Raw genomic sequence first — 25341 nt, forward strand, 5'->3', positions numbered from 1 at the left:
CCTGAAACCATCGACAGCCAAAGCACATATACTTTCTTAAGAAACCTATTATTATAAACCTGTTGGTGAAAGTTAATATTAGATTTGTGGATTAAAATGGCAGCATAACCTGCTATAAATGTTGTTAATGTTCTTCTGTTGACACAAAAAGAGATATTTTGAAAAATGTTGTAAATCTGTCACCATTAACTTCCATAGTTGTTGTTATTCCTGCTATGGATGTTTATGGTTACAGGTTTTCATTCGTATTCCTTCGGCTTGGCCCCTTTATTCGTCAGGGGTTACCACAGTGGAATGAATCGCCAACTTATCCAGCATATGTTTTATATGAGAACATGCAAATACAGAAATGCCAACTGATCCAGCCGGGGCTCGAACTAGCGACCTAACCTCGCCATTACAGGTTTTCAACTTTCTCCAAAATATCTTCTTTCGTGTTCAACAGCAGAAAGAAACTCAAACAGGTTTGGAAACTCTCGAGGGTGAGTAAATACTGAGTAGAGTTTGGGTGAACTATCCCTTTAATATAATTCCTACAAAAGTAAAACTGATATAACATCATTAATGCATAACAAGAAGAAACAGGATGTTTAAACCTAAGGTGAATTGGGTAAACTAAATTGGCCGTAGTGTATGATAGCATGTGAATGTGAGAGTGTATGGGTGATTCCCAGTGCTGAGTTGCAGCTGGAAGGGCATCCACCGCATAAAATATATGGCTAGGCAATTGATGGTTCATTCAGCTGTGGAGCCCACTAATAAATCGGTGAGTATAGAGAGTGATAATGTTATTTTTTATTATAATAGCATTATTCAAACGTTGCGTTACATAAATGTTCTCAGAACATTATTTTAGACATTAGAACATTCTGTTCGAATTACACTCACCGGCCACTTTATTAGGTACACCTGTCCAACTGCTCGTTAGTGCAAATTTCTAATCAGCCAATCACATGGCAGCAACCCAATGCATTTACAGTAGGCATGGTCAAGATGATCTGCTGCAGTTCAAACTGAGCATCAGAATGGGGAAGAAAGAGGATTTAAAAACTTTTAAACGTCGGTTTCTGCTAATGGTAGGGTCAGAATTTGACATCAACAACATGAAAGCATGGATTTATTCTGCCTTGGATCAACAGTTCAGGGTGGTGGTGGTGGTGGTGTAATGGTGTCGGGGATTTTTTCTTGGCACACTTTGGGCTCATTAGTACCAAGTATTGTTGCTGACCATGTCCATACCTTTATGACCACAGTGTACCCATCTTCTGATGGCTACTTCCAGCAGGATAACGCGCCACGTCATAAAGCGTGAATCATCTCAGACGGATTTCTTAAACATGACAATGGGTTCACTGTACTCAAATGTCTGCCACAGTCACCAGATCTCAATCCATTAGAGCACTTTTGGGATGTGGTGGAACAGGAAATTCGCATCGTGGATGTGTAACCGACAAATCTGCAGCAACTATGTTGCTATCATGTCAATATGGACCAAAATCTATTTCCAGTACCTTGCTGAATCTATGCCACGCAGGATAAGGCAGTTCTGAAGGCAAACGAGGGTCCAAAACGGTAGTAACTTAGGTGTACCTAATAAAGTGGCCGGTGAGTGTCTATTAATGTTTTAATCATGTTTTTCACTCGACATTGTTTCAAAAACATTTTGAATAACATCATGGGAATGTTGTTAGCTGGGATAACAAGTTTCAGGATTTATAATAACATTTCAGGTTTGTACTAAACCAATTGAATAGCAGCAGACTTTATAAACTCTGACCGAAATCTGCTTGCTGTGTGAGGGGCATTGTTAAATATAGTAAATAACCATGTGTCTGTTGTTCCGCCTCATATGTGACAGAGAGGTAGTCGAAAACGCATTCAATTGCGTTTGTAGGACAAACACTCATGTGGTCTCAATGCATTCACTAAGCTTCAAAAACCACCCATTCTCGAACATAACGAGATGTAGGGTTGAAGTATAGCAAATAAACTTTGCTGTGTCTGAAATTATGGGACAAGACCAATGCTCTTACCTGTGCTGATTTATATCGGAAAAATGTATTTATTAAGTACGGTTTGGTCATTAACTCTCCACAAGACGAGGCAGGGAGGGAAAGTGGCCTGATAATAATAAAATAGGTAATTGAGACGCAGGCACATTGCGTCATGGCATTGATGATGGTGATTTAGTAGTCAAGATTTTTTTTGGATATTAGGTGTTGCTCTTTTTTCCATTCATAAATTATATGAGTTGTTTCTGTCTGTGTACATCTGAGGTATTTGGATTGCACACATGCTCTAGTCTAGTAGCATAGACTAAAAGTGACTCTATCGCCCTCTGGAGACACGAGGTGTGTCCGACCATTTTGTTTGTTTTTTATTTTCATAAACTTGGTTTCTAGTCTCACAACCACTAGATGTGGACATTTTTTAATTGATATTTTTGATGGAAAGTATAACAGAGTCCTTGTTACATTTTTTTTTTAAACTAAAAGCTTCATGTACACTGATGCATCCATGAAGAACATGATCGTCCACCCAGAAACTTTCCACACAATTTACTCACCCTAAAGTGGTTCTATTCATGAATGTGCACTCCAAAAATAAGCTTGATGCTTGTTCAAACTACTTATTTAATATGAGCTGAAATGACACAATTCTTGAGTTTTTTGGGGGTCAGATTATTTGTTTTGGGTCGTAGGTCATAGACAGAAATCTCCATATCATCAGCTGTGCTCGGTAACTATTAAAGCAGAATAGAGGAAACCGGTTATTAAAACATGATTTTCCATTTAAATGAGATGTTTGTGTCTGTCTGCAGCTCGCACTCAGTTATGAAGTCAAGGATAATGTGGCTGTGGTGCGACTCGATGATCTCTCCTCAGAGGTGTGTGTTTATTCTCCATTTTGATGTTTTTGGGGGAGGAAATTATTCAGCAAGGATGCGTTAAATTAATCAAAAGGTTTTTATATCTTAACAAAAGATTTCCGGGTAACTCTTTAAAGTAAGGTTTCATTATTTGAAGCATTTACTAGCATGAATTAAGTATAATTATCATAGTTAAAAAATTATATAACTATTATATAATAGTTAGCTAACAATACTAATTATATTTAATATTAATAATAAGTATATATCTAGTTAATGCCCTGTGAGTTAGCATGAACTAACAATGAATGGCTTCATTTTCATTAACTAATGTTAACGAGATGAATAAATACTGTAATAAATGCACTGTTGGTGTTAGAAAATGTATTTTAATTTTAAATTGAAATAGATATAAAAAATTCTGTTTTAGATACAAATCGTAATTAAAACAAGTGGAAGAAGAAGGATTGTTTGGAGATATGGGTCGTCAGTGTTGTGTTTATAAATGTGCTAAAACGAAGGTTTGGTTTCCATTTCCCTGCTATGAGAGCGCAGCTGGACTCTGTGGACTACATTGGTCCGCTAACACGCGACAGAAATATGTTTGTAATGAAAATTTTTTACCCGAGAGCTTTTCGCATCTGGAAGTGGTGAAATCTGGATTTGCATCTCTTCTCCTTTTTAAAAAAGACGCAGTTCCAGTTGGTGTTGATTGTCCTGTCTCTACGGATTTGGTAAGTGTGTGATCAGTGTTCATTGTTTATGTTTATTCAGATGGCAAAGTTAGTATCGTCAGCAGTACTCTCACTTTTTAAAGACATACCTTAGTCAAAATGATTTAGTTTACAGTACGTTAATATCACTACAATATTATGGACTGAAAGATGCACTGTAAATGCTGCTTTCCGAATGTAAACATGTAAACATCTTTATCAAACTATTACCGTTGTTTAGGATTTTCACCATGTATGATTTTTGCCGCATTTTGTGACAGTATAGTCTATGCATACATGGCTATTTGACGTTATTGTTTGCACCTATCGAGTGCACCTAAGTTACCAAGAAATAGAGAGGGTTTTTTTTCTCTCATACGGCGTGCTGTATCAAAAATTCCATTTAAACTACACTTATCAGCAGTTCCTCGCATCCAATATCTCGTTTGTCACGGGGGGCATGCATGAAATGTTCCTGAACGAAAGTTAAAGTGCCAAACTGCAGTTTAAGTCGACAAATTAAGAATTAAACACCTTGAAACTCCCCTTTTCATGCAAACCCTTCTCTCTTTCGCCACTCGCCACTCCCACATAAACAAAGCTGGACTCACTCACTTTCCTGACTTTTTTCAAACTAGAGGTGTGAAAACACCCTGCCCTTTAATATCGATGGAAACGTTACATTTCACAAAGGAACCGTTACAGTGTTTTTTAATATCCCTCACAAAAAGACAAAGGTGGTTCTTTGTTTCCCTTCATTTTTAATAGCATACGTACAATAAAAAAGTTTTCAGCAAGCACTCTTAATCTTAAATTCCTTAATTAAGTAAATATACAGTAGCTGTAGTACAAAAGTAAAAACAGAAGTATACAGTAGTTGAGTATAGATTCAGGGTTAGTCCTGGAGAGTCTGTTCTTTAAAAAAAGTAAGCATACAGTAGATTTAGTTTTAAACATGATCAAAGGGAAGCGAACACATGCTGATGCTTATTAATATTATTCGCTACTGATAAACAGATGGTGATTCATGAACGGGTGAAATGTTCCAGTTCACACTTCAGTAGTTTACATAGATGTTTCTGTCATCCTGACTCTTTTCAAATGTAAATTCAGGCTTAATGTTGTAGATGTCGTTGTTAGGCTGAAGCTGCTGGCTTTTCACTGCACTTGAATTGGCATAGATATTCTCAACTTGGGTTGTTTCCTGAAATTGATTGATGAATGAGCTGTGAAATTGTACTTAATTGTTCTGAAAACAATATTACACAAACCATGTTTTAGCCAAATATTTGGTTTGTCCTGCTTTTAAAATATGATCTACCTATCTATTCACCAGCATGGACCACGCCACACTTTGAGACTTTATTGTAGGTATAGGGATGAAAAAGGATGGTAAGGGAAAAGTGGGATGAAGGGGAATGGAAGTAAGAGGATAAACAGTGAACAGGTAGGTAGGTTGATTGGGCATTCTACGATGATGCCCAGAGACGCAGAGTGGGGGTTCCATCACTGTAGAGTTTTGGTAGAGTGATTGGACCCCCCAGATTCAACCTATGACGGAAGACAAGGTTATAAGGATTGTTAATTGGAAGCAAGAAAATAGAATAAGGGAGGGTGGGTTTGAGAGAATGAGAACAGTGCAAGATGGCTGGTCTGCCTTAGGTAAGTGAGGTATGGTCCCGCTGCCGAACTTTTGTTAACGAGTTAACTCCATAAAATACCAAAAAAAAGGTACTTACTTGTCTGTGTGGTGCTTTACACCTGCTTATACCAAAACAAGAGAAACATGTCATCTCAAATAATCTATTGTATATATGATTTTTATCATTTAAATATCTAAAATGATCCTACCTTCTGTGAATTATGAGAATTAAAAAAAGTAAGAAAATAAGTACTGATAACAGTACTAAGATTGAGAGGAAGGTGGTGAAGGATATGCCTGCGAAAACGAAGAGAACAGATCAAATTATAGCTTTTGTGCTTGCTCAGAAACCCTGCATTAATTTATGATAATATGTAAGTAACATATTCATTTCCAGCTATTATATTTCATTACAAAAATTATTTGCCACTTAATTATTAATTCAAGAGGCTCTTCTAAAATGCAGATTTATCCTGTAATAGTATATGTGCCGTCTTTGAGTTGTTGAATCATTTTTTAAACTGAGATTTAAAAGAATAATTTATAGACTACAGCAGTGTTTCCCAACCCTGTTCCTGTAGGCACACCAACAGTACATATTTTGGATGTCTCCCTTATCTGACCCATTAACTTCAGGTTTTGGAGTCTCTTCTAATCTTCTGATGAGTTGATTCAGGTGTGTTTGATTAGGGAGAGCTTGAAAATGTGGACTGTTGGTGTGCCTCCAGAAACAGGGTTGGGAAACACTGGACTACAGCATATAAAAATGTGACAAACTTGTGGGAGTAACAACAACAACAACAACAACAAAAAAATTATTCTAAATTCATCCAGAATTATGAAGACCTGTCATTAAACTCCCAAAGCGGTGGTGAAAAACTGTAAAAATCTTTGCTGAACTCTACAGACCAAAGCACTCACCTTTAAAGGTGTCCTAAAATGAAAGCCTGAGTATACCAAGGCATAGTAGAATAATAAAAGATCAGTATATGGAAATGGGCATACCGTGAGCCTGAAGCTTCATTCACACTACGAGCGACTCACAGCAGCAAAGCGACTGTTCATTTCAACAGAGAGTGAGCGACTTCCAGTGACCCCATTCACACTAGCAGCGACTTTGTAGCTGCCTGTCACTCAGGCTGGCGACCTGCTGCAAAAGCAGGGGTGTGTAGGTACAGTATATACAGCATGGAGAATACAACCGGCCTCTGAGTAAGCTAAGAGATGAAGGATTCTTAACTTTTTTTTCGGCACGTCCACCTGGACACCAACAGTCGCTGTCGTTCGTGCAGATGTTGGTCGCTGGAAGTCAACTCTCTGTTGAAATGAATATATTGGCACTACGCTTTATATATGCGTGCCAATTTAACTCAATTTATTGCTGTTTGAATACAGTATGTCAGTATAGATGTAGTGAATTTGCAGTAATCTCTTAGATATAATAAACTCAGACAAGTTCCGAAACTGTCACTAAAACATCTGTGATTGTGAACAGGGTCAAATTAAATTGTTAAATTAAAAGAGAAGCAGATCGGTTTGACTGTACAATGGAAATACCTCACACTCACTGTGCTAAATCATTTGCCGTTGATTCGCAGAGTGATCTGCTCTCAGGCTGCAGGCGGGAGAGACTGCTTTATGAAGACTGGGCCACCTTACAGTGCTCTGAGGCGGGGGAGGATGCCGACGGCATCACCCGCAGCTCATTGAGAACAGTAGGGACGGTACAGTATAGGCACATGAGAGTCTATACAAAATCTCCAGTAACACACAAAGAAGTCGCTAGATTTGTTGATAGTCGCTTTTTTGAACATTTGTTGCTAAGGGGGTCTGAAAAGTCGCTAAATATAGAGACAAAGTTGCTAAGTTGGCAACACTGTGTGTGTGTCCGTAAGAGTGGCACGTCAGAGTGGAGCTCAATATTCACAACACAAGTCATATAAGGTCAATCATGGACCTTTCTATGAGTCCTATAGGTATTTTATCGAGTAATAAATTAGCTTATAAAACCGTTTCTGGAGATTTTTTGAACTCACAGAAGCCATAAACCTACTATGTAGAAATCAGAGAACAATTTAACTTATTAAACCAATGCAGTTTATGGCACCTTTAATATTAATGTGCAGGCTTGTGGAGTTCATTGCGCCCTGTATATTCTGCGCCTCACAAATGTACTCTCCAGTTTTCTCCTGGGTCGCAATGAAAGAAAGCACAGGTGAATCTCCCAGTTTTTCTTCAACACCTTCCCTCTTCATGAACCAACTGTGATCTGCTGGAGGATTGGCGTTACTCTGACAGGTGAGGGTCAAATTATCACCAAGCCAGACCAAACCTGGAGGAGAGAAGCGTGTTTCCTTTGGAGGATCTGTGGAGCGTAAAGAAAATTAGGCAGTATTTTCAAAACCATTTTAAAGAGAGAATAGATGAATAAAACTGCGTTTGGTTTAGCAGATCTCACACTCTACGCTGAGGATGACTTGTTTTGAGGCTTGTTTGTCTCCTCCGTCTACAGGATGAATGGAAGCACAGTTCACTTTCAGCTCATGATGCGTGAACGACGGGACAAACTCCCAAATGGCAAAAGCACTCTGAGTCCCATCAGCGTTCAGCCATGTCCCCTGTGTTATGTTTCCACTTAATACAGGAGCCCACGTTACATTTGGAGGGAGACTTGGACAAGGAGCCGGAACAGTGCAGGTCAGATTCGCCAACTCTCCCTCTCTGAGAACCGGCACAATCACATTCGGCTCAGGCAAAGAATCTGTCAAGATATTGAGAGCAGAACTCAGTAATGCTTTACATTTGCATGTCCCGATTTTTAGTGTTACACGTTCATAGGTCAGCATACAACCCCAAATCAGAAAATGTTGGCACAATATGGAAAACACAAAAAAGTGTGTATTAAAAAGTGTGTAAAAGTAGTGATTTCCAAATTTTCTTAGACTTTTATTTCATTGCAGACAATATGAACACAAAGCGCTCTGTTTTGACAATCCATGCGCAAAGTGCAAAGCGCAGGGTGCAAACGCATTAAACTAACAAAGACGCATGGTCTAACAGGGTTGTGCTTATTCTCTTAAAGAGTTATAGGTGTGTTTTGAGAATAAACCAATCAGAGTCTCATCTCTCATTCCCTTTAAGAGTCAGTTGCGTTGCGCCATGGTGCATTTGCCATTTACATAGTGGACTTTGTAAGTAGAAAAACTGAATGCTTCACTAGCAATAAAACAGTTATAGAGCCTTTCACTTTCACTCTCGTGGATAGGGAAACCTTGTATGCACAGACATCCATTAGCCTATACATAATTATTTTGTTTGTTAAGCGCAAAGATTTGTCTCAAAACTATTTCTAAATTCTGTTCTAATTCCCAGCAAACTAATAAATGAACAATAATAATGAAGTGTGGTCAAAAAACTGAGTTATATCCAAATACACGCTATGCCCCATATGGTCTAAAACCTGAGAGGTGGGTAACTCTAAGCTTGTTTTTAATAAAACAAATATAAATATGCATATAATAAATAATACTGCTAATGATAATAACATTATACAAAAGCAAATTGTTATGAATAAACTGAAAAAGCCCCCTTAGAGGATTTTAATCCTTTAATTCTTTTCAATTGTAAAGATATTTGCGCATTGCAGTACATCCTGTGTATATTAAGCAATGTGTATGCGAGGCGCACAACTAACTAGCTCTACACTGGACTATAGACCTGATTTGATCTGGTCTATTGAACAGTCTATTTTAGTTCCTCAAAATAGCAAAAGTTGGGACAGCAGCAATTTAGGGCTAGTCATCAGGTAAATTGGTTCAATGATGGGATTTGAAACAGGTGATGTCAACAGGTGGTTTTAATTAGGATTTGGTACAAAAGCAGCATCCAAGACAAGTCTAGTCCTTTAGGAGCAAAGATAGGCTGAAGGATCGCCAGTTTGCCTACAAATACTTGAAAAAAATTATTAAAATGTTTTAAAAACAATGTTCCTCAACGAAAGCAGGAAGACATTTGGATATTTCACCTTCAACAGAGTATAACGTCATTAAAAGATTCCAGGAATCTGGAGAAATTTCAGTGCTTTAAGGACAAGGGCGCAAGCCTATGTCTAAACTACCGTGATCGCCGATCTCTCACTGCCTCAAGAATCCTCATTCATCTAGAAACGATATCACCACATGAGCTCAGGATTACTTTGGCAAACCTTTTTCAAATACCACAATACATAGCTACATCCACAAATGACAGTGAAAACTGCACTGTGCCAAGAGGAAGCCCTATGTTAACAGTGTCCAGAAGCATCGTCGATTTCTCTGGGCTCAAAGGCATCTGGGATGGAATATCCCAAAGTCGAAATGTGTACTGTGGGTAGATGAATCAGTATTTCAGGTATTTTTTGGGAGAAATGGAAATCATATGTTCCGGACCAAAGAAGAAAATGATCATCCAGTCTGTTACCTGCAACAAGTTCAAAAGCTAGGGTCTGTCATGGTATGGGCAAGTGTCAGTTCTACACACAAAGTCCTGGATGTGGAGGAAAAGTATACAGGTCTTGACTGGCCTGTTTGCAGTCCCAACCCATCTCCATTAGAGAATATGCGGTGGATATATGAAGTGCGACAATAAAGATCCTGTACTGTTGACTTGTTTGCAGGACGAATTGGACAATAATACACCTGAAACAGTTCATCACTTGGTGTCTTCAGTCCCTAAACATCTTTTAAATGTTGTGAAAAGGAATGGCAACATTATAAAATGGTAAATGCTTTACTGTTCCAACTTTTTTTGAAATGTGTTGCAAGAACCAAAGTTGAAATATGTGTTATTTTGAAAAAAAACAATAAAAATTGTAAAAAGAAAAATCACGAGGAACACATACAAAATAATGTTTGTTGTATAGAAGTCACTACTTTCTTTTTTTTATTTGTGTTTTCACACTGTCCTAACTTTTTCCGATTTGTGGTTCTATTTAGTTGATCCTGGTACATGATAAAAGTGCCAAAAATTGGCGACGATTCAAAGTACTCGAATGAGCCTCTGTTACTCAGCAGTTGTTGTCCCTGAATAACATACCCTGTTCACTGACTGTAATAATTTTCCCTGACCACCTGACCATTGGCAAGAAGGAGGCGGAGAACCGACAAACTTTGAAATAATTTTTAATGCTAAAAATAAAACAAACACAGCAGCTCCACAGGGAGACTGCCGTCAAACTGAAAGTAAAAGTAAAATGTTCGGTTCTGGTTCCTCTCGTCCTACTCTGCCATCGTTCCTCCTCTTGTAGTCCAAAGCTCCTTCCGTGGGATTTGATCGTTTCCATGGCTCTCTGCCCCGCCCCCTCGCCACACTGACCAATCGGAATCAAGTATTCCAGACAGCCGTAATTGTCATTTGAAGCAGACAAATGCGCTACCCATGATTTTTTAGATGAAACTTATCAGATTGAGCTACCGGTAGCACATTCTGAGTAGCACAGATTGACAGAACACCGGCCCTAAGATATTTGACATTTCTCAAAACAAAATGACTTTGGTGTCTGTGTTAAACCACTACCATAGGAAATGACTGCCGTTCATAAAGCAACACTTTTTTTTTTACATCTCATTTTCACAGTTCTTCCCACTCACCACAGAGGAATTTACTTGTGGAAATATGTATGATAATCTGATAATGGAAATATTTAAGAAATGCAACAAAATGACAGATGGCTTCTTCATGTTCTCTCTTGAATGGCTAAGTGTTATCACTTAAGTTTTTAAATTGCTCTATAGCCTAGCTTACGTTGTGCCCAATCAAAATTTGGAACCTTTTTAAGATGTGATGCCTTACCATTAATAAATTGAGACCAGTTTTATTAATATCTTGGCTGTTATTGAAGTATTTGCAGTCTCTTACCTGACACAGTTATCCGCACAGCTTTATTGTCAGTAAAGGTGTAATCTGTAGTTTGTATCCTGAAGAAGTAACGGTCTGAATGCTGACTGGTGAGATTTCTCATGACAGAAGTGCAGTTTTTCTTCCTCAGGTCGCCGATCACCCTCGTCTCAGGTTCCTTCTGACGATGAGTGCTGGTGAAGTAATTTGTATCGTAGTATTTCCACAGGGATCCTCGCCTCCATGATACTACTGGTGAGTTGTCCAGTACAGATTCTCTCAAAGTGGTCATCTGGCAGGGAATCAGGACACAGGAGCCGCTGGTTGTGTTTAGGGTTTTGGGAATCTGTACAGACTGACACCATGCAGCTGAAATACAAATGAGATACACTTAAAAAAAAAAATAAATAAATAAAAAAAAAAAAAAAAAAAAAAAAAAAATATATATATATATATATATATATATACAGTTAAAGCCTAAATCATCTGCACTCCTGTGAAATTTGAACTCTTTTAAAAATATTTTCCCAAGTGCTGTTTAATGGAGAGATTTTTTTCAACACGTTTAAACATAAAGGGCTCTATTTTAGCGATCTAGGCGCAACGTCTAAAGCGCATGGCGCAACAGCATTAAGGAATCCACTTTTGCTATTTTAAGGATGGAAAAATACGCTATGCACGAGCGCATGGTCTAACAGGGTTGTGCCTATTCTCTCAACGAGTTATGGGTGTGTTTTCAGCATAACGTGCATTAAACCAATCAGAGTCTCATCTCCCATTCCTTTTAAGAGTCAGTTGCATCGCACCATGGTGCATTTGCTATTTACATGGCGGACTTTGTAAGTGGAAAAAAATGAACACCAGTAGCTTACACTTGCTTACCTTATATTTTGCTTACCCTATATGCCAAAATTATAAACAATAAAAAGTGCATGATTACTGTATATGGTCTGTGTATTATCCATTCATTCGATTACTCTATTTATTCTGGAAAAACGAAACACCAAACAGTCAATATTCCGTTTTTCTGTTTATTCTGTAGGCACACAAAAAAACAAAAGCTCATCTGTCATCCTGCTTTCAATTCAAAACGGAGAATAAAACAGACACAAAACAAAGACGAAATACGTAAAAAGGACTGCATTTATTCGTTTGATCAAAAAACAAACACCAAAAAAAAACGAGATTTCAACGTGTGGGCGTGCACGAGAAGGAGATGCCCCTTTTTTTCTGCCGATTGGTGAATAGATACGAGGCTGTAGTGTTTAAATCAAACTTCGCTTGTCAACTCATACATAAAACAGGTACATATACACCTATAAATTACTCGCATATACACCTATACTATTGGATGTTCAAAACAATACATATGAAACTTGCGTACATAAACTTGCAATCATACACCGCATACACAAGCACATACATATTCGCTACATGAAAATCAATCAAAAACAATGCATCTAAGGCAATGTTGTTTCACACGTCCAAGACTTTGATAGAAGATTTAAAAAATCTAGTTTACAATTACTTTTTATATTGAAAATACGCCATTTTGTGTGCTCTTTTTTTTTTTTTACGAAATCAGTGACATCATTTGTAAACTTGGAAATTAAAGAGTTAAAATCCTGTAATTTTCTAAACAATTCAGTAGTTTTGATCAGGACTGAGGTTGATTAAAAGAGTTATGCAAATAAATATAAAAAAATGTATCTGATGCATTTTTACAGCAGTTTAATTCAGTGGATGTTTTCATCCCGAGCATAACAAAAGGGTAGTCAATTTGCCCAGAGTGTATCATACAAAGTAATTTCTCAAAATGTGTTAAAATAAGATTTGTCACCAAAAATCATTCTGCTAGCTAAAAAAGAAAAAGTTAGCCAAAAGTTGGCCAAATTATGACTCAAAATCACCCCAGAGTGGATGAAAACATCCCCAACAGCACACAAGGGTTGAGTGTGACATAAGCATTTTGAGGTTACTGTAAATTCATATATATTATTAATAATAAAAAAGACCAACCTGATAAAATGGAGCAGAACACAAGGAAATCTGCAGAAAACATTCTTAGTTTCACCTGAGGTAACCTGTGAATTTAGAAATCATTGAGTTTAATGTAGTATTTCGTTACAGTTTTGTTTTGACAGTTGTAATGGCTTGCAGTTTAATAAAAAGGAAATTGGGGTCTTTACCTTAAAGAACTTCTCAAGAGACTAAACAGAAACTCAGATAAGAGTATAAGCCTTTATTTTGAGGAGGGGGAGTCACAGTCTGTCACAGGAAACTGCAATTCAGGATTAAAAACACTATTGGTCACCATCAATCAATCTTAGCACTGATAGAAGATCAGATAGGTAATTAAACAAAAGATAGATATCCGAGAAGAAGCTAAAAGTACAATTAAAATGTTAAGGAGCTGTCAGGAGGAGCAATGGACGGCAAGAGATATAATAAGGTTAATATAAATTAATGTACTTACATTGCGGCAACACGTGCGATTATTTTAAGGAACTTTTTTTAGTTTAAGATTTGCTCAAAGCATGCACACAACCCTGCTGGGGTGTGAGCAGCAAGATCGTGCAAACATATAACACAGGATGCTGTTGGTCATAAACATAGTTGTGTTGTGTGACCATATAAAAACATAGAAACCATTAATATCTGCCAATCAACAGTCATTCAACACCCAAATATTTCAATTATAATAACATCAGAGACAAGGAAATGCATACATGATTAATTATGAAGACAATAAATTACCTCACAGGACAAAAGCACTTTTATGTGACACTTTTTCATCACATTAAAAAAAAGCAAAGCAACAATGTAGAGATTCTGCAAAACACACAGTGGAATAGTTGAAATAGTAAAACTGAAAACTGAGCTGCCTTTAGCCTATATATATGAATAATATTAGTATAGGGTACATGCTGAAGCATGCTAATAGGACTTTGAATTTGCCAGTAACCTGGGTTAATCAGCGATCTCCACAAGCTGAGTGATATCTGATATAAAGTGGGTCTCAGATTGTACACGAAGCACTGCATTAAATAACATTTCCCCCACCATGTCTTTATAATACGAGCAATTATTTTACCCCAGTATATTCAACAGAGCTTCTGCGCTAGCCTGCCGATTCTGACGGTCACGTGCGAGTAAACAGCTTTTTGTCTCGTTTTACGCTTGAACAATTGAATGAATGCCAAAGTTTATTTAACTGAATGTATTTTAATTACATAACAACATCGATGCTGTAAAAGGAACCATATAAAATAGAAAAAACTCACAATAACAGGTCACCAGAAGTGTATCAGTATGGGAAAAATACTAGCTCGGCATATACCCTATTGCTTGCTTTCTGTAGAAAAGGGTCACCTACACCTCCACACAGAGTCGTCTTGAGAAAGCAGAAGTTAAATATTCATCAAGCTTATTTTAACATAAATGAGGCATGTGTTTTACACCACATGCCATATATCATTTATATAAAGCTTGATGAATATTTCATTTCTGCTAAATTTGCACACGCACACAATTTAATTTGAAAATGTTGGCTTAAATAGCTTGTGATATGCATAGAGAAAGAAAGAGAGAGATGTGTGTGTGTATACAGTTGAAGTCCGAATTATTACCCCCCTTTGATTTTCTTTTTTAAATATTTCCAAAATGGTTTAACAGAGCAAGAAAATGTTCACAGCATGTCTGATAATATTTTTTCTTCTATTTTTTCTTTATTTGTTTTATTTTAGCTAGAATAAAAGCAGTTTTAAATTTTTAAAAGCCATTTTAAGGTCAATATTATCAGCCACTTTAAGCTATTTATTTTTTTCAATAGTCTACAGAACAAACCATCGTTATCCAATAACTTGCCTAATTACCCTAACCTGCCTAGTTAACCTAATTAACCTAGTTAAGCCTTTAAATGTCACTTTAAGCTGTATAGAAGTGTCTTGAAAAATTTCTAGTAAAATATTATTTATTGTCATCATGACAAAGATAAAATAAATGAGTTATTAGAAATGAGTTATTAAAACTATTATGTTTAGAAATGTGCTGAAAAAAAATCTTCTCGTTAAACAGAAATCGAGGGAAAAAATAAACAGGGGGGCTAATAATTCTGACTTCAACTGTGTATATATTTATATATATATATATATATAGGTCTTCATCTTGGTTTTTTTCCTAAAATAAATTGATAAATGAGCTGTTAAATTGTACTTAACTGTTCTGGAAACAGCAACTGGACTGTGGGGAAACCGGAGCACTCGGAGGAAACCCACGCCAACATGGGGAGAACATGCAAACTCCACACAGAAATGCCAGTAGTAATGGTTTGCAGTGTAATAAAAAGGAAATTGGGGTCTTTACCTTAAAGAACTTCTCAAGAGACTAAACAGAAACTCAGATAAGAGTATAAGCCTTTATTTTGAGGAGGGTGAGTCACAGTCTGTCACAGGAAACTGCAATTCAGGATTAAAAACACTATTGGTCACCATCAATCAATCTTAGCACTGATAGAAGATCAGATAGATAATTAAACAAAAGATAGATATCCGAGAAGAAGCTAAAAGTACAATTAAAATGTTAAGGAGCTGTCAGGAGGAGCAATGGACGGCAAGAGATATAATAAGGTTAATATAAATTAATGTACTTACATTGCGGCAACACGTGCGATTATTTTAAGGAACTTTTTTTAGTTTAAGATTTGCTCAAAGCATGCACACAACCCTGCTGGGGTGTGAGCAGCAAGATCGTGCAAACATATAACACAGGATGCTGTTGGTCATAAACATAGTTGTGTTGTGTGACCATATAAAAACATAGAAACCATTAATATCTGCCAATCAACAGTCCTTCAGCACACAAATATTTCAATTATAATAACATCAGAGAAAAGGAAATGCATACATGATTAATTATGAAGACAATAAATTACCTCACAGGACGAAAGCACTTTTATGTGACACTTTTTCATTACATTAAAAAGAAAAGCAAAGCAACAATGTGGAGATTCTGCAAAACACACAGTGGAATAGTTGAAATAGTAAAACTGAAATCTGAGCTGCCTTTAGCCTATATATATGAATAATATTAGTATAGGGTACATGCTGAAGCATGCTAATAGGACTTAGAGTTTGCTAGTAACCTGGGTTAAGCTCTTCCGGTCAATTGTATGCCAATGCAAAAATCGGCGCATTTAAGGTCAGTTTTCTTCAAAAATCAGCGATCTCCACAAGCTGAGTGATATCTGATATAAAGTGGGTCTCAGATTGTACACGAAGCACTGCATTAAATAACATTTGCTCTGTATAACCAACAAGCTCTGGGTGAATAGCAGAGGAAATGGCACAAACAATGGAATTAGGAAATAATAATGAGTAATACACTGTTGTTTTATGTACTTCGCTACGGTGAAGTAAAATACCTAGCAGTGATGCGGAGAGGTCTCCCTGACATTCTTATTGTATTACAAAAACCCCTAAAAACAGAACGATGGCCAAAAGCTCTGTGTGATATGGTTTACAGCCAAAAAGCTACAAATATTTTTTAAAAAGCCAGTCTTTTTAAGTGTGACAAATGTGGGTATTAGCAAAGTCCCTTCAAGGCAAGTCATTTCACTCGGCGGCCATCTTTGAAAAGCCTCTCGGGCAGTATGCTCGGGCATTTTGTCTGAGTGAAGAAACATAAAATTCTCCAAAACTGTTTGCCAAGCTTACGATTACATTACATATTTGGGATCACCAATAAAATCAAACAACAGCTGCTTCATAAGTTTGTTTCTAAACGTTCGAATCAAACAAAATCAGCTTATTTTCAGGTTGCCTGAGCTAATGCGCATGTGCACTCGAAAGGAATAAGATCACGACACCAACCTCATTTATGGCCGTGTTACACATTATCATCCTTTGGATAATGATCGTCAGATCGCGCTGCTCTTCTGAAGTAATCCTTGGTCTTGATGGTGTATCTCCTCTAGAATTGAAAGAGACTCTTTGTTTGCAAGTTTGTGGGTGTTTGAGGAATTGCTGTCATATTATAGGCAGGCGTTTGACAGGACAGACTGTACCTTGCATTTGTTTCATACAGATTACAGTACCAAAAATGTTTTCAAGTGCACCTGATTCATTTAAAAGTACAGATTTCAAGCTTTATCTGGATATATTTCTTACGTTCACTGAGATTCCAGTGTGTTTGTTGACCACCAAACTGTCGTAAAGACACACCACTAGTCCAAGCTTCTCCATCAGTCCATAGCCATCAATGATTGGCTCCTGTACTAGTAGGCGGGGCTTCATTCGCCATATTAACCGTTGCACTTTTCCCAATTCAAAACTATACCAGTGACATGTGTTGTGTTTTTTATTGTCTTTGGTATGTGTTGTTAAAAATATTGATAGAAAGGTTAATGATAAATATATCAATACAAAATTATTTAAAATGATTCAGTCTTCATTTTGGTTAGTATCAATACTGGCGATACTGGGTATAAGCATTATATGGCTTCATTTGCATACTTTCAATATTGTGGAAATTCTTCCCCACAGTATCAAACAACCCAGGCTCCTTCTGAATATGTACCCCTAAATACATTTCTGGAGAGCGGCAAATATGTCCCAGGAGGTACGTTTTTCTGCAGTATTTTCAGATTTTACCACATTTTCACCCTGTTATTTACTAGTTTATTTTTATTTTTTGGCCTTTGTTTTGTCTTACCTGCTTTCTGGAACCGTTCTTCTCTGGACTCGAACCCCGTCGTCGCTATCAATTCCAATCCGTGTCCCAAGTTTACCAACATACATGGCGAGCCACTGGACAAACTGGTAACAGTGGGAAAGCCGTCAGTATGGAGGTAAGCGGTCAGCTGGTAAGCGCAAAAAGAAAGGCAGTCTTACCGGCCCGTAGTGTTTGTTATTAAGGCGAAATGCAGGCATGCGTTCTTCTGGCTACATTATTTGAGATCTCTAGAAATGTATATAAGGCTAAGTGTTCAGAATGAGCCTATGTTGGTTTAAACCGTTCATGAGTAGTTAAGATTAAGTTAATGCTAATGTGCCCCTTCAAGTAAAGTAATGACATAAAGATACGTTAACAGGTCATGAGTTCATGTTAGTTACATTTAGCTGAAAGTGTTCATTATCAAGTAATTTAGGTATTCATTATTCACACATGAATTCATGTTGTGTTTAAAGTTAGTTCATGATTACCGCATGCCTTAACTCATCATTAGCTCATAATACAGGGTAATTCAAAAAGAATACCACAACTTTGAAAATCTGTATTTAATCAAAGAAACATGACGAAACCTTGTGTAATTAATCAATGTGATGAGTACTTCAAGTTTTTTTTCTGTAGAAAACAAGTTTATAGATGTTCAATATGACCCCCTCTAGACACTCAAGTGACATCAACCCGAAAGTTGTGGTATTCTTTTTGAATCACCCTGTACAATAATATTTAGTTTACTAAAATCAAAGAGAAAAAAGTTCCATTTTAATGAATACCAACTAATATACAGTAGGAGTAGATCGAAGTGAAGTGAGCCTTGTCAAGTATAGTTTTACCCTTACTCGAAATTGGTCCTCTGTTTTTAATTCATCTAAGTGCACACACAACCACACCCACACACACACACAGACAAACTCTGCATACACTCAGAGCAGTGGGCAGCTATTGCTTCCAACAACAAGGGAGCAATTAGGGGTAGACAAATGACATAATACTATAACAATATTTTGCTAAATGCTAAAACAATATTTTATACTATGCTACAATAAACCAGAGTTTACTGCAGTAAAAACTAAAATATACTATATTTTTATTACAGTTTATCTGTTCACTATAGTAAATATTACAGTATAATTTATTAACAAAGAGTTGTAAATGCTATAATACGTACAGTATGATTCAAAACACTATAGTTTTTATACTATTTAATACTACCCTACCGAAAAAAACAGCTTAAACCAGCCTGGTTGGCTGGTTTTAGCTGGTTGACCGCCTGGTTTTAGAGGGGTTTTGGCCACTTCCAGGCTGGTTTCATCTAAAATATCACAGTTCTTTGGAACAAGACTCATGATAACAGATCTCATGCTGCACATTTATCTCATATCTTATTTTTCTGACTGCACACTCATTCAACACATAACATATTTCTATTATCCATATATCCGCTGTTGTGTCGTGTCAGCAGGTGTCGCTGACCAGCACAAAAAAACTACTTCCTGTTTAAAGAGAAACGTCAACAGAGAACCGTCTCATGTCAACACAGAGAGGAAAACTGCGCTAGGCGAACCAAATCAAGGGTATTTCAGCTGATACATAAAATAATTATTCATAGATTATTTTTAAGTTAATATCGATGTAAGTCTATGGTCTGAACCTACTTTTTTAACGTTTGTTCTGTCATGCTAACTTTTTAAGTAACTTTAGAAGCGTTTTCTTCTTTCAAAAATCTAATTGAAGATTGTGAGTGATCATTATATTCAGTGTTTCTTGTCCGTCACAAACCGTCACAGAAGTTCTCATTGTTTACACCACAAATACAAAATTAAAAACACATAAACCAACAACTGCTATTCAAAATAACCACCACGTTAATGGTTTCCAATGTTATTTGGACGAATTTTGTCAAGATTTACTGGTTTTAACATGACTGAGGTAAAGTTAGCTTTATATTCACACATTCAGACTTTCTTCTTAATAATATAAACACAAAAATATGCTAATTCTAAATGGTAAAATCATATTAGCAGCCATTGACTATCAACATTGTTCACAGTCAATTAAATACTGCTAATGTTGTTTTCAAGTCATACTTGCATGCCATGTCATACAAATACCTTAGTAAACAATATAGGGAGCATGTCACAAGTAGTCACTGAATGAATGTGCAGTTATAAAAACCAAATCTACCTTTTAACATGCCACAAATAAAAGCCAATAATTACAGACCTCAAATGATCATTACAGTTTCCATTAATATCAATACAATTTCCAGTATTAAAACCATTATATTAACCAAAATATATTTAACCATATTTAACCAAATTAAAACCATTATAAACTCTGTGATGGTTTCTATTTTGTTTTTTGTTTTGTTTCAGCAAAGTTGTGGTGTTGGCATTTTAACAATAAGTAATTGGAAGCCTTTTTTTTTTTATTATTTTTTGTTTTGTTTTACATCTTGATAGTTTTACCCTCCTCCTATGTGATACGGTTTTACACCACATGATGTCAGTATTTGGTAAATCCACCAAAATGATTGTTTTTCCCTATAAGAGTGGATTAAAATAATGAAATAACATTAAGTATTAAACACCTTACAGTGCATCCGGAAAATATTCGAAGCGCTTCACTTTTCCCACATTTTTTTATGTTACAGCCTTATTTCAAAATTGATTAAATTAGTTTATTTCCTCATAATTCTACACACAACACCCCATAATGACAATGTGAAAAAAGAGTTTTTGAAATTGTAGCAAATTTATTAAAATAAAAAACCTGACAATCACATGTACATCAGTATTCACAGCCTTTGCCGTGAAGCTCTAAATTGAGCTCAGGTACATTCTGTTTCCACTGATCATTCTTGAGATGTTTCAGCAGCTTAATTGGAGTTCACCCGTGGTAAATTCAGTTGATTGGACATGATTTGAAAAGGCATACACCTGTCTATATAAGCTCCCAGGGTTGACAGTGCATGTCAAAGCACAAACCAATCATGAAGACAAAGGAATTGTCGGTAGACCTCCGAGACAGGATTGCCTCGAGGCACAAGGCTGGGGAAGGTTACAGAACAATTTCTGCTGCTCTGAAAGGTCCATCATCTGTAAGTGGAAGATGTTTGGAACCACTAGGACTCATCCTAGAGCTGGTTGACCATCTAAGCTGAGTGATCGGGGGAGAAGGGCCTTTAGTCAGGGAGGTGTTCTTCTGTGGAGAGAGGAGAACCTTACAGAAGGACAACCATCTGTGCAGCAATCCACCAATCAGGCCTGTATGGTAGAGTGGCCAGACGGAAGCCACTCCCCACCTGGAATTTGCCAAAATGCATCTGAAGGACTTTCAGAAAATAAGAAACAAAATTCTCTGGTGTGATGAGACTAAAACTGAACTCTTTGGAGTGAAATACAGGTGTTACGCTTAGAGAAAACCAGGCACCGCTCATCACCAGGCTAATACCATCCCTACAGTGAAGCATGGTGGTGGTAGCATCATGCTGTGGGATGTTTTTCAGCATCAGGAACTGAAAGACTAGTCAGGATAGAGGGAAAGATGAATGCAGCAATGTACAGTGACATCCTAAATGAAAACTTGCTTCAGAGTGCTCTTGACCTCAGACTGGGGCAACGGTTCATATTCCAGCAGGACAATGACCCAAAGCATACCGCCAAAATATCAATGGGGTGACTTTACAACAACTCTGTGAATGTCCTTGAGTGGCCCAACCAGAGCCCAGATCTGAATCCTATTGAACGTCTCTGGAGAGATCTGAATATGGCTGTAGACCGTCGCTTCCCATCCAATCTGATAGAGCTTGAGAGGTACTGCAAAGAGGAATGGGACTTGAGGCTGTAATTGCTGCCAAAGGTGCATCAACAAAGTATTGAGCAAAGGCTGTGAATACTTATGTACATGTGATTTTTCAGGGTTTTTATTTTAATAAATTTGCAACAATTTCAAAAACTCTTTTTTCACATTGTCATTATGGGGTATTGTGTGTAGAATTTTGAGGAAAGAAACAAATTTAATCCACTTTGGAATAAGGCTGTAAAATAAAAAAATGTGGAAAAAGTGAAGCGCTATGAATACTTTTATTTTCTTTATTCTCCATTTCCACCTGGGGATACTCTTCCCGAGGCCCTCAGACTATGCAGAGTCACTGACTCGATCCAAGACCAACGACGAGATGATCCCAAGGTTTCCATATCCTGGACCAGGCCGTATCCTGAGCAGCTACTGTGGTGGTCATGGAGAAGTGGAGAACATGAGACTGATTCCTGTGACGCTCCAGAGACAGACGAGTCTTCGCTGAGGCCAGCTTCCAGCCTCCGCCACTGAGACTGCAGCTCTGCACAAGACGTTTGGCCAGCGGAGAAATTAAAATGGTCGTGCCCAACTGAGCCTGGTTTCTCTCAAGGTTTTTTTTCTTCACTTCCGCCTTTAGTGAAGTTTTTTTCCCTCTCCGCTGTCGCCACTGGCTTGCATGGTTCAGGATCTGTAGAGCTGCGCATCGTTGGATTTGCTCTTCAGTATTTGGACTCTCAGTAGTGATTATTAAACCACACTGAACTGAGCTCAACTGAACTGAACTTAAACACTACAAACTGAACTACACTGTTCCTATTTACTGTGACCTTTTATGTGAAGCTGCTTTGACACAATCTACATTGTATAAGCGCTATACAAATAAAGGTGAATTGAATTGAATTGAATTGAACTTTCCGGATGCACTGTATGTTAATGGCTAATAATATATATCTCTATATCCCTGTATTAAGTCCTCCACTTTAAAGCTCTATCACACAGCAGACTGTTTGTTTGCGTCTCAAAACAAAGCTGTCATTGTCCTCTTTGTATCAATGTTTTCTGGAAATTGCTTTATTCATTTAGACTTTGGTCCAGCTGGTACAGCAGGCACAGCTTCAGTTAGTGCTCCTCTCTTATCCGCTGCCAGTCTAATTGTGTTTGACTCTTTTATATGTAAGGTAAGACTCATTGTTTGACTAATATATCATTTATAAATATATGTTGTTATAGATTTCGAAGCTTTTTTTAATTAGACCGGTTTGATTTTTGCTCAGTGTTTGAATAACATTACTGTTAACCATTGTGAAGACGCTTTTATATAATTGTGCAGACATAATATATAATGTGTGTAGATAATGTGAAAATTATCATTAGTATTAACATTAGAGTGCATTTTGACTCACTTAGTAAGTCCATCTTTAAATTACATTCCATAATTAAGATAATGAAATGATGAATTATTGTGAAATCTTTGAAATAGGGTTGATGTTTACTGATGAAATATACTTTCTGCTGAACTTGTCATGCAATTAAGTATATTTATAAATACACATTTGACTCGGTTTAGTACATTTAAAATGTATTAACTTTGTGTGTTATCAAATTATACATCACAGTTAAAATTATAGTCAGGTATGCTTCATGTGCTTTAGTAAGTTAGTGAGTGTGTTGATTCTAAGAATGCTAAATTATTGTTTAAATATGATTTAAAATGTATTTTACAGTATAAAGAATTTGATATTATAAAAAAATACTTTAATGTTAGAAATTGAAATGGTATCAAAACAGTCTGAATATTTCCGAATATTGTATGATCTACAACAGAGGTGTCCAAACCTGGTCCTGGAGGGCCAGTGTTCTGCAGATTTGAGCTCCAACTTGTCTCAACACACTTACATGGATGTTTCTAGAAAACCTAGTAAGAGCTTGATTAGCCAACCCAGGTGTGTCTGATTGGGGCTGGAACTAAACTTTGCAGGACACAGGCCCTCCAGGATCGAGTGTGGGCACCCCTGATACAAGTACAGATTTTTCAATATACTACACTACCTGACAAAAGTCTTGTCGCCTATCCAAGTTTTAGGAAAATCAAAAAATAACTTGACTTCTAGTTGCTCATTTGGTATCAGAAGTGGCTTATATGAAAGGCAAAGGCCCAGATTAAGCTTTTTTATGCTTCATTCATTCATTATCTTTTCGGCTTAGTCCCTTTATTAATCGGGGGTCACCACAGCTGAATGAACTGCCAACTTATCTAGCATATGTTTTACACAGCGGATGCCCTTCCAGGTGCAACCTATCACTGGGAAACACCCATACATTCTCTTTTACACACATACCAAATACACTACGGACAATTTAGCTTACCCAATTCACCTGTACTGCATGTCTTTGGGTTTGTGGGGAAACCGGAGCACCCGGAGGAAACCCACGTGAACATGGGGAGAACATGCAAACTCCACACAGAAATGGCAACTGACCCAGCCGAGGCTCAAACCAGCGACCTTCTTGCTGTGAGGCGACAGCGCTACCCACTGCGCCACCGCGTCACCCTTTTTTATGCTTATTTTACTAAAATTAAATATGATCATGCCTTTATTGCTAATTATTTAATAAGGTCTGACTTTGCTTAGACAAAAGCCTTGACACTTAACAGAAATAATGTACAGTATAGAATATAAAGTCATGCTCAAGTGGAAAAAGAATGAATATTGTGTCTGACTCCATCATAAGCTTGGAGGACTGCATCCATACATCTCTGCAATGACTCAAATAACTTATTAATAAAGTCATCTGGAATGGCAAAGGAAGCGTTCTTGCAGGACTCCCTGTTCATCAAGATCCTTTGGATTCATCTTCAATGCCTCCTCCTTCATCTTACCCCAGACATGCTCAACATGCTCTAATGTTCATTTGTGGTGACTGGGCTGGCCGATCCTGGAGCACCTTGATCTTTGCTTTCAGGAACTTTGATGTGGAGGCTGAAGTATGAGAAGGAGCGCTATCCTGCTAAAAAAATTGCCCTCTCCTGTGATTTGTAATGTAATGGGCAGCACAAATGTCTTGATTCCTCAGACTGTTGATGTTGCCATCCCCTCTGCAGATCTCTCGCACACCCCCATACTGAATGTAACCCCCAAACCATGACTTGTCCTTCACCAAACTTGGTCCATGTGGGTTCCAGTAGGTCTTCTTCAGTATTTGTGATGATTGGGATGCAGTTCAACAGATGATTCATCTGAAAAATCTACTTTCTGCCACTTTTCCAAATTATTCACTAGAAGTCAAATTATTCACTATTATTTGTTGCTCTTACAACTGGCATTGACGACAAGACTTTTGTCAGGTAGTGTAGATTTTTAAGATTAAAAGAACACCAATGCATATGCCATACAATTAAGTGAGGTTCTTTTCACAAGAGACTATTAATAATAATAATTCTCTATGAACATTTAGGCCAACATTATAGCAGACATGAATACTGTCCACATAAACGAATAAAAAAGACTAAAGTTAAAATAAGACTGGGATAAAATACAATGACAAAATAGCAATTCTAATACACTGTTAGTACACCCAGAAAGTTAAGGTAACTCAAACTATTTGAGGGAACTGATTGAAACAAACCATTTAAGTTCAAAAAGTAATCCTAATTAGTACTGTGAACTTAATCCATTTGAGTAAAGAAGCAATTTGAGTACAGTATAACACAATAA

General features: G+C 37.1%; 2 protein-coding genes across 4 annotated transcripts in view; one reads left to right on the forward strand and one right to left on the reverse strand.

Annotated features, from left to right (window-relative positions):
• Nucleotides 1-4194: 4194 nt before the first annotated feature.
• LOC130245217 (sialic acid-binding Ig-like lectin 13) lies at nt 4195-17049 on the reverse strand. 2 transcript variants are annotated; one of them, XM_056477824.1, is made up of 10 exons: nt 16969-17049; nt 15319-15555; nt 13288-13379; nt 13118-13182; nt 11120-11467; nt 7683-7985; nt 7332-7589; nt 5434-5521; nt 5322-5343; nt 4195-4786 (listed from the first exon to the last, which is right to left on the reverse strand). In XM_056477824.1, exons 4-10 carry the CDS (start codon nt 13158-13160, stop codon nt 4640-4642), a joined length of 1209 nt encoding a protein of 402 aa, XP_056333799.1. In that variant the 5' UTR covers nt 13161-13182; nt 13288-13379; nt 15319-15555; nt 16969-17049; the 3' UTR covers nt 4195-4639. The 2 variants fall into 2 exon arrangements, with proteins under 2 accessions (XP_056333799.1, XP_056333800.1); XM_056477825.1 differs by lacking the exons at nt 15319-15555; nt 16969-17049 and having other exon boundaries at nt 13288-13433.
• A 2276-nt stretch (nt 17050-19325) lies between these two features.
• glb1l2 (galactosidase beta 1 like 2) overlaps nt 19326-25341 on the forward strand; it is a 30119-nt gene continuing 24103 nt past the window's right edge. The window contains exon 1 of one of the 2 annotated variants that reach the window (XM_056478658.1): nt 19326-19398. Coding sequence is in view for 1 of the 2 variants with exons in the window: in XM_056478657.1 (XP_056334632.1) it covers nt 22678-22803 (126 nt within the window). In the remaining variant the exon portion in view is untranslated. Of the gene's footprint in view, nt 19399-22677; nt 22804-25341 lie in introns of those variants that run through there. The other variant, XM_056478657.1, reaches the window with a different exon arrangement.

This window comes from Danio aesculapii, chromosome 18, assembly GCF_903798145.1.
Source record: "Danio aesculapii chromosome 18, fDanAes4.1, whole genome shotgun sequence".
Classification (NCBI taxonomy): Eukaryota; Metazoa; Chordata; class Actinopteri; order Cypriniformes; family Danionidae; genus Danio; species Danio aesculapii.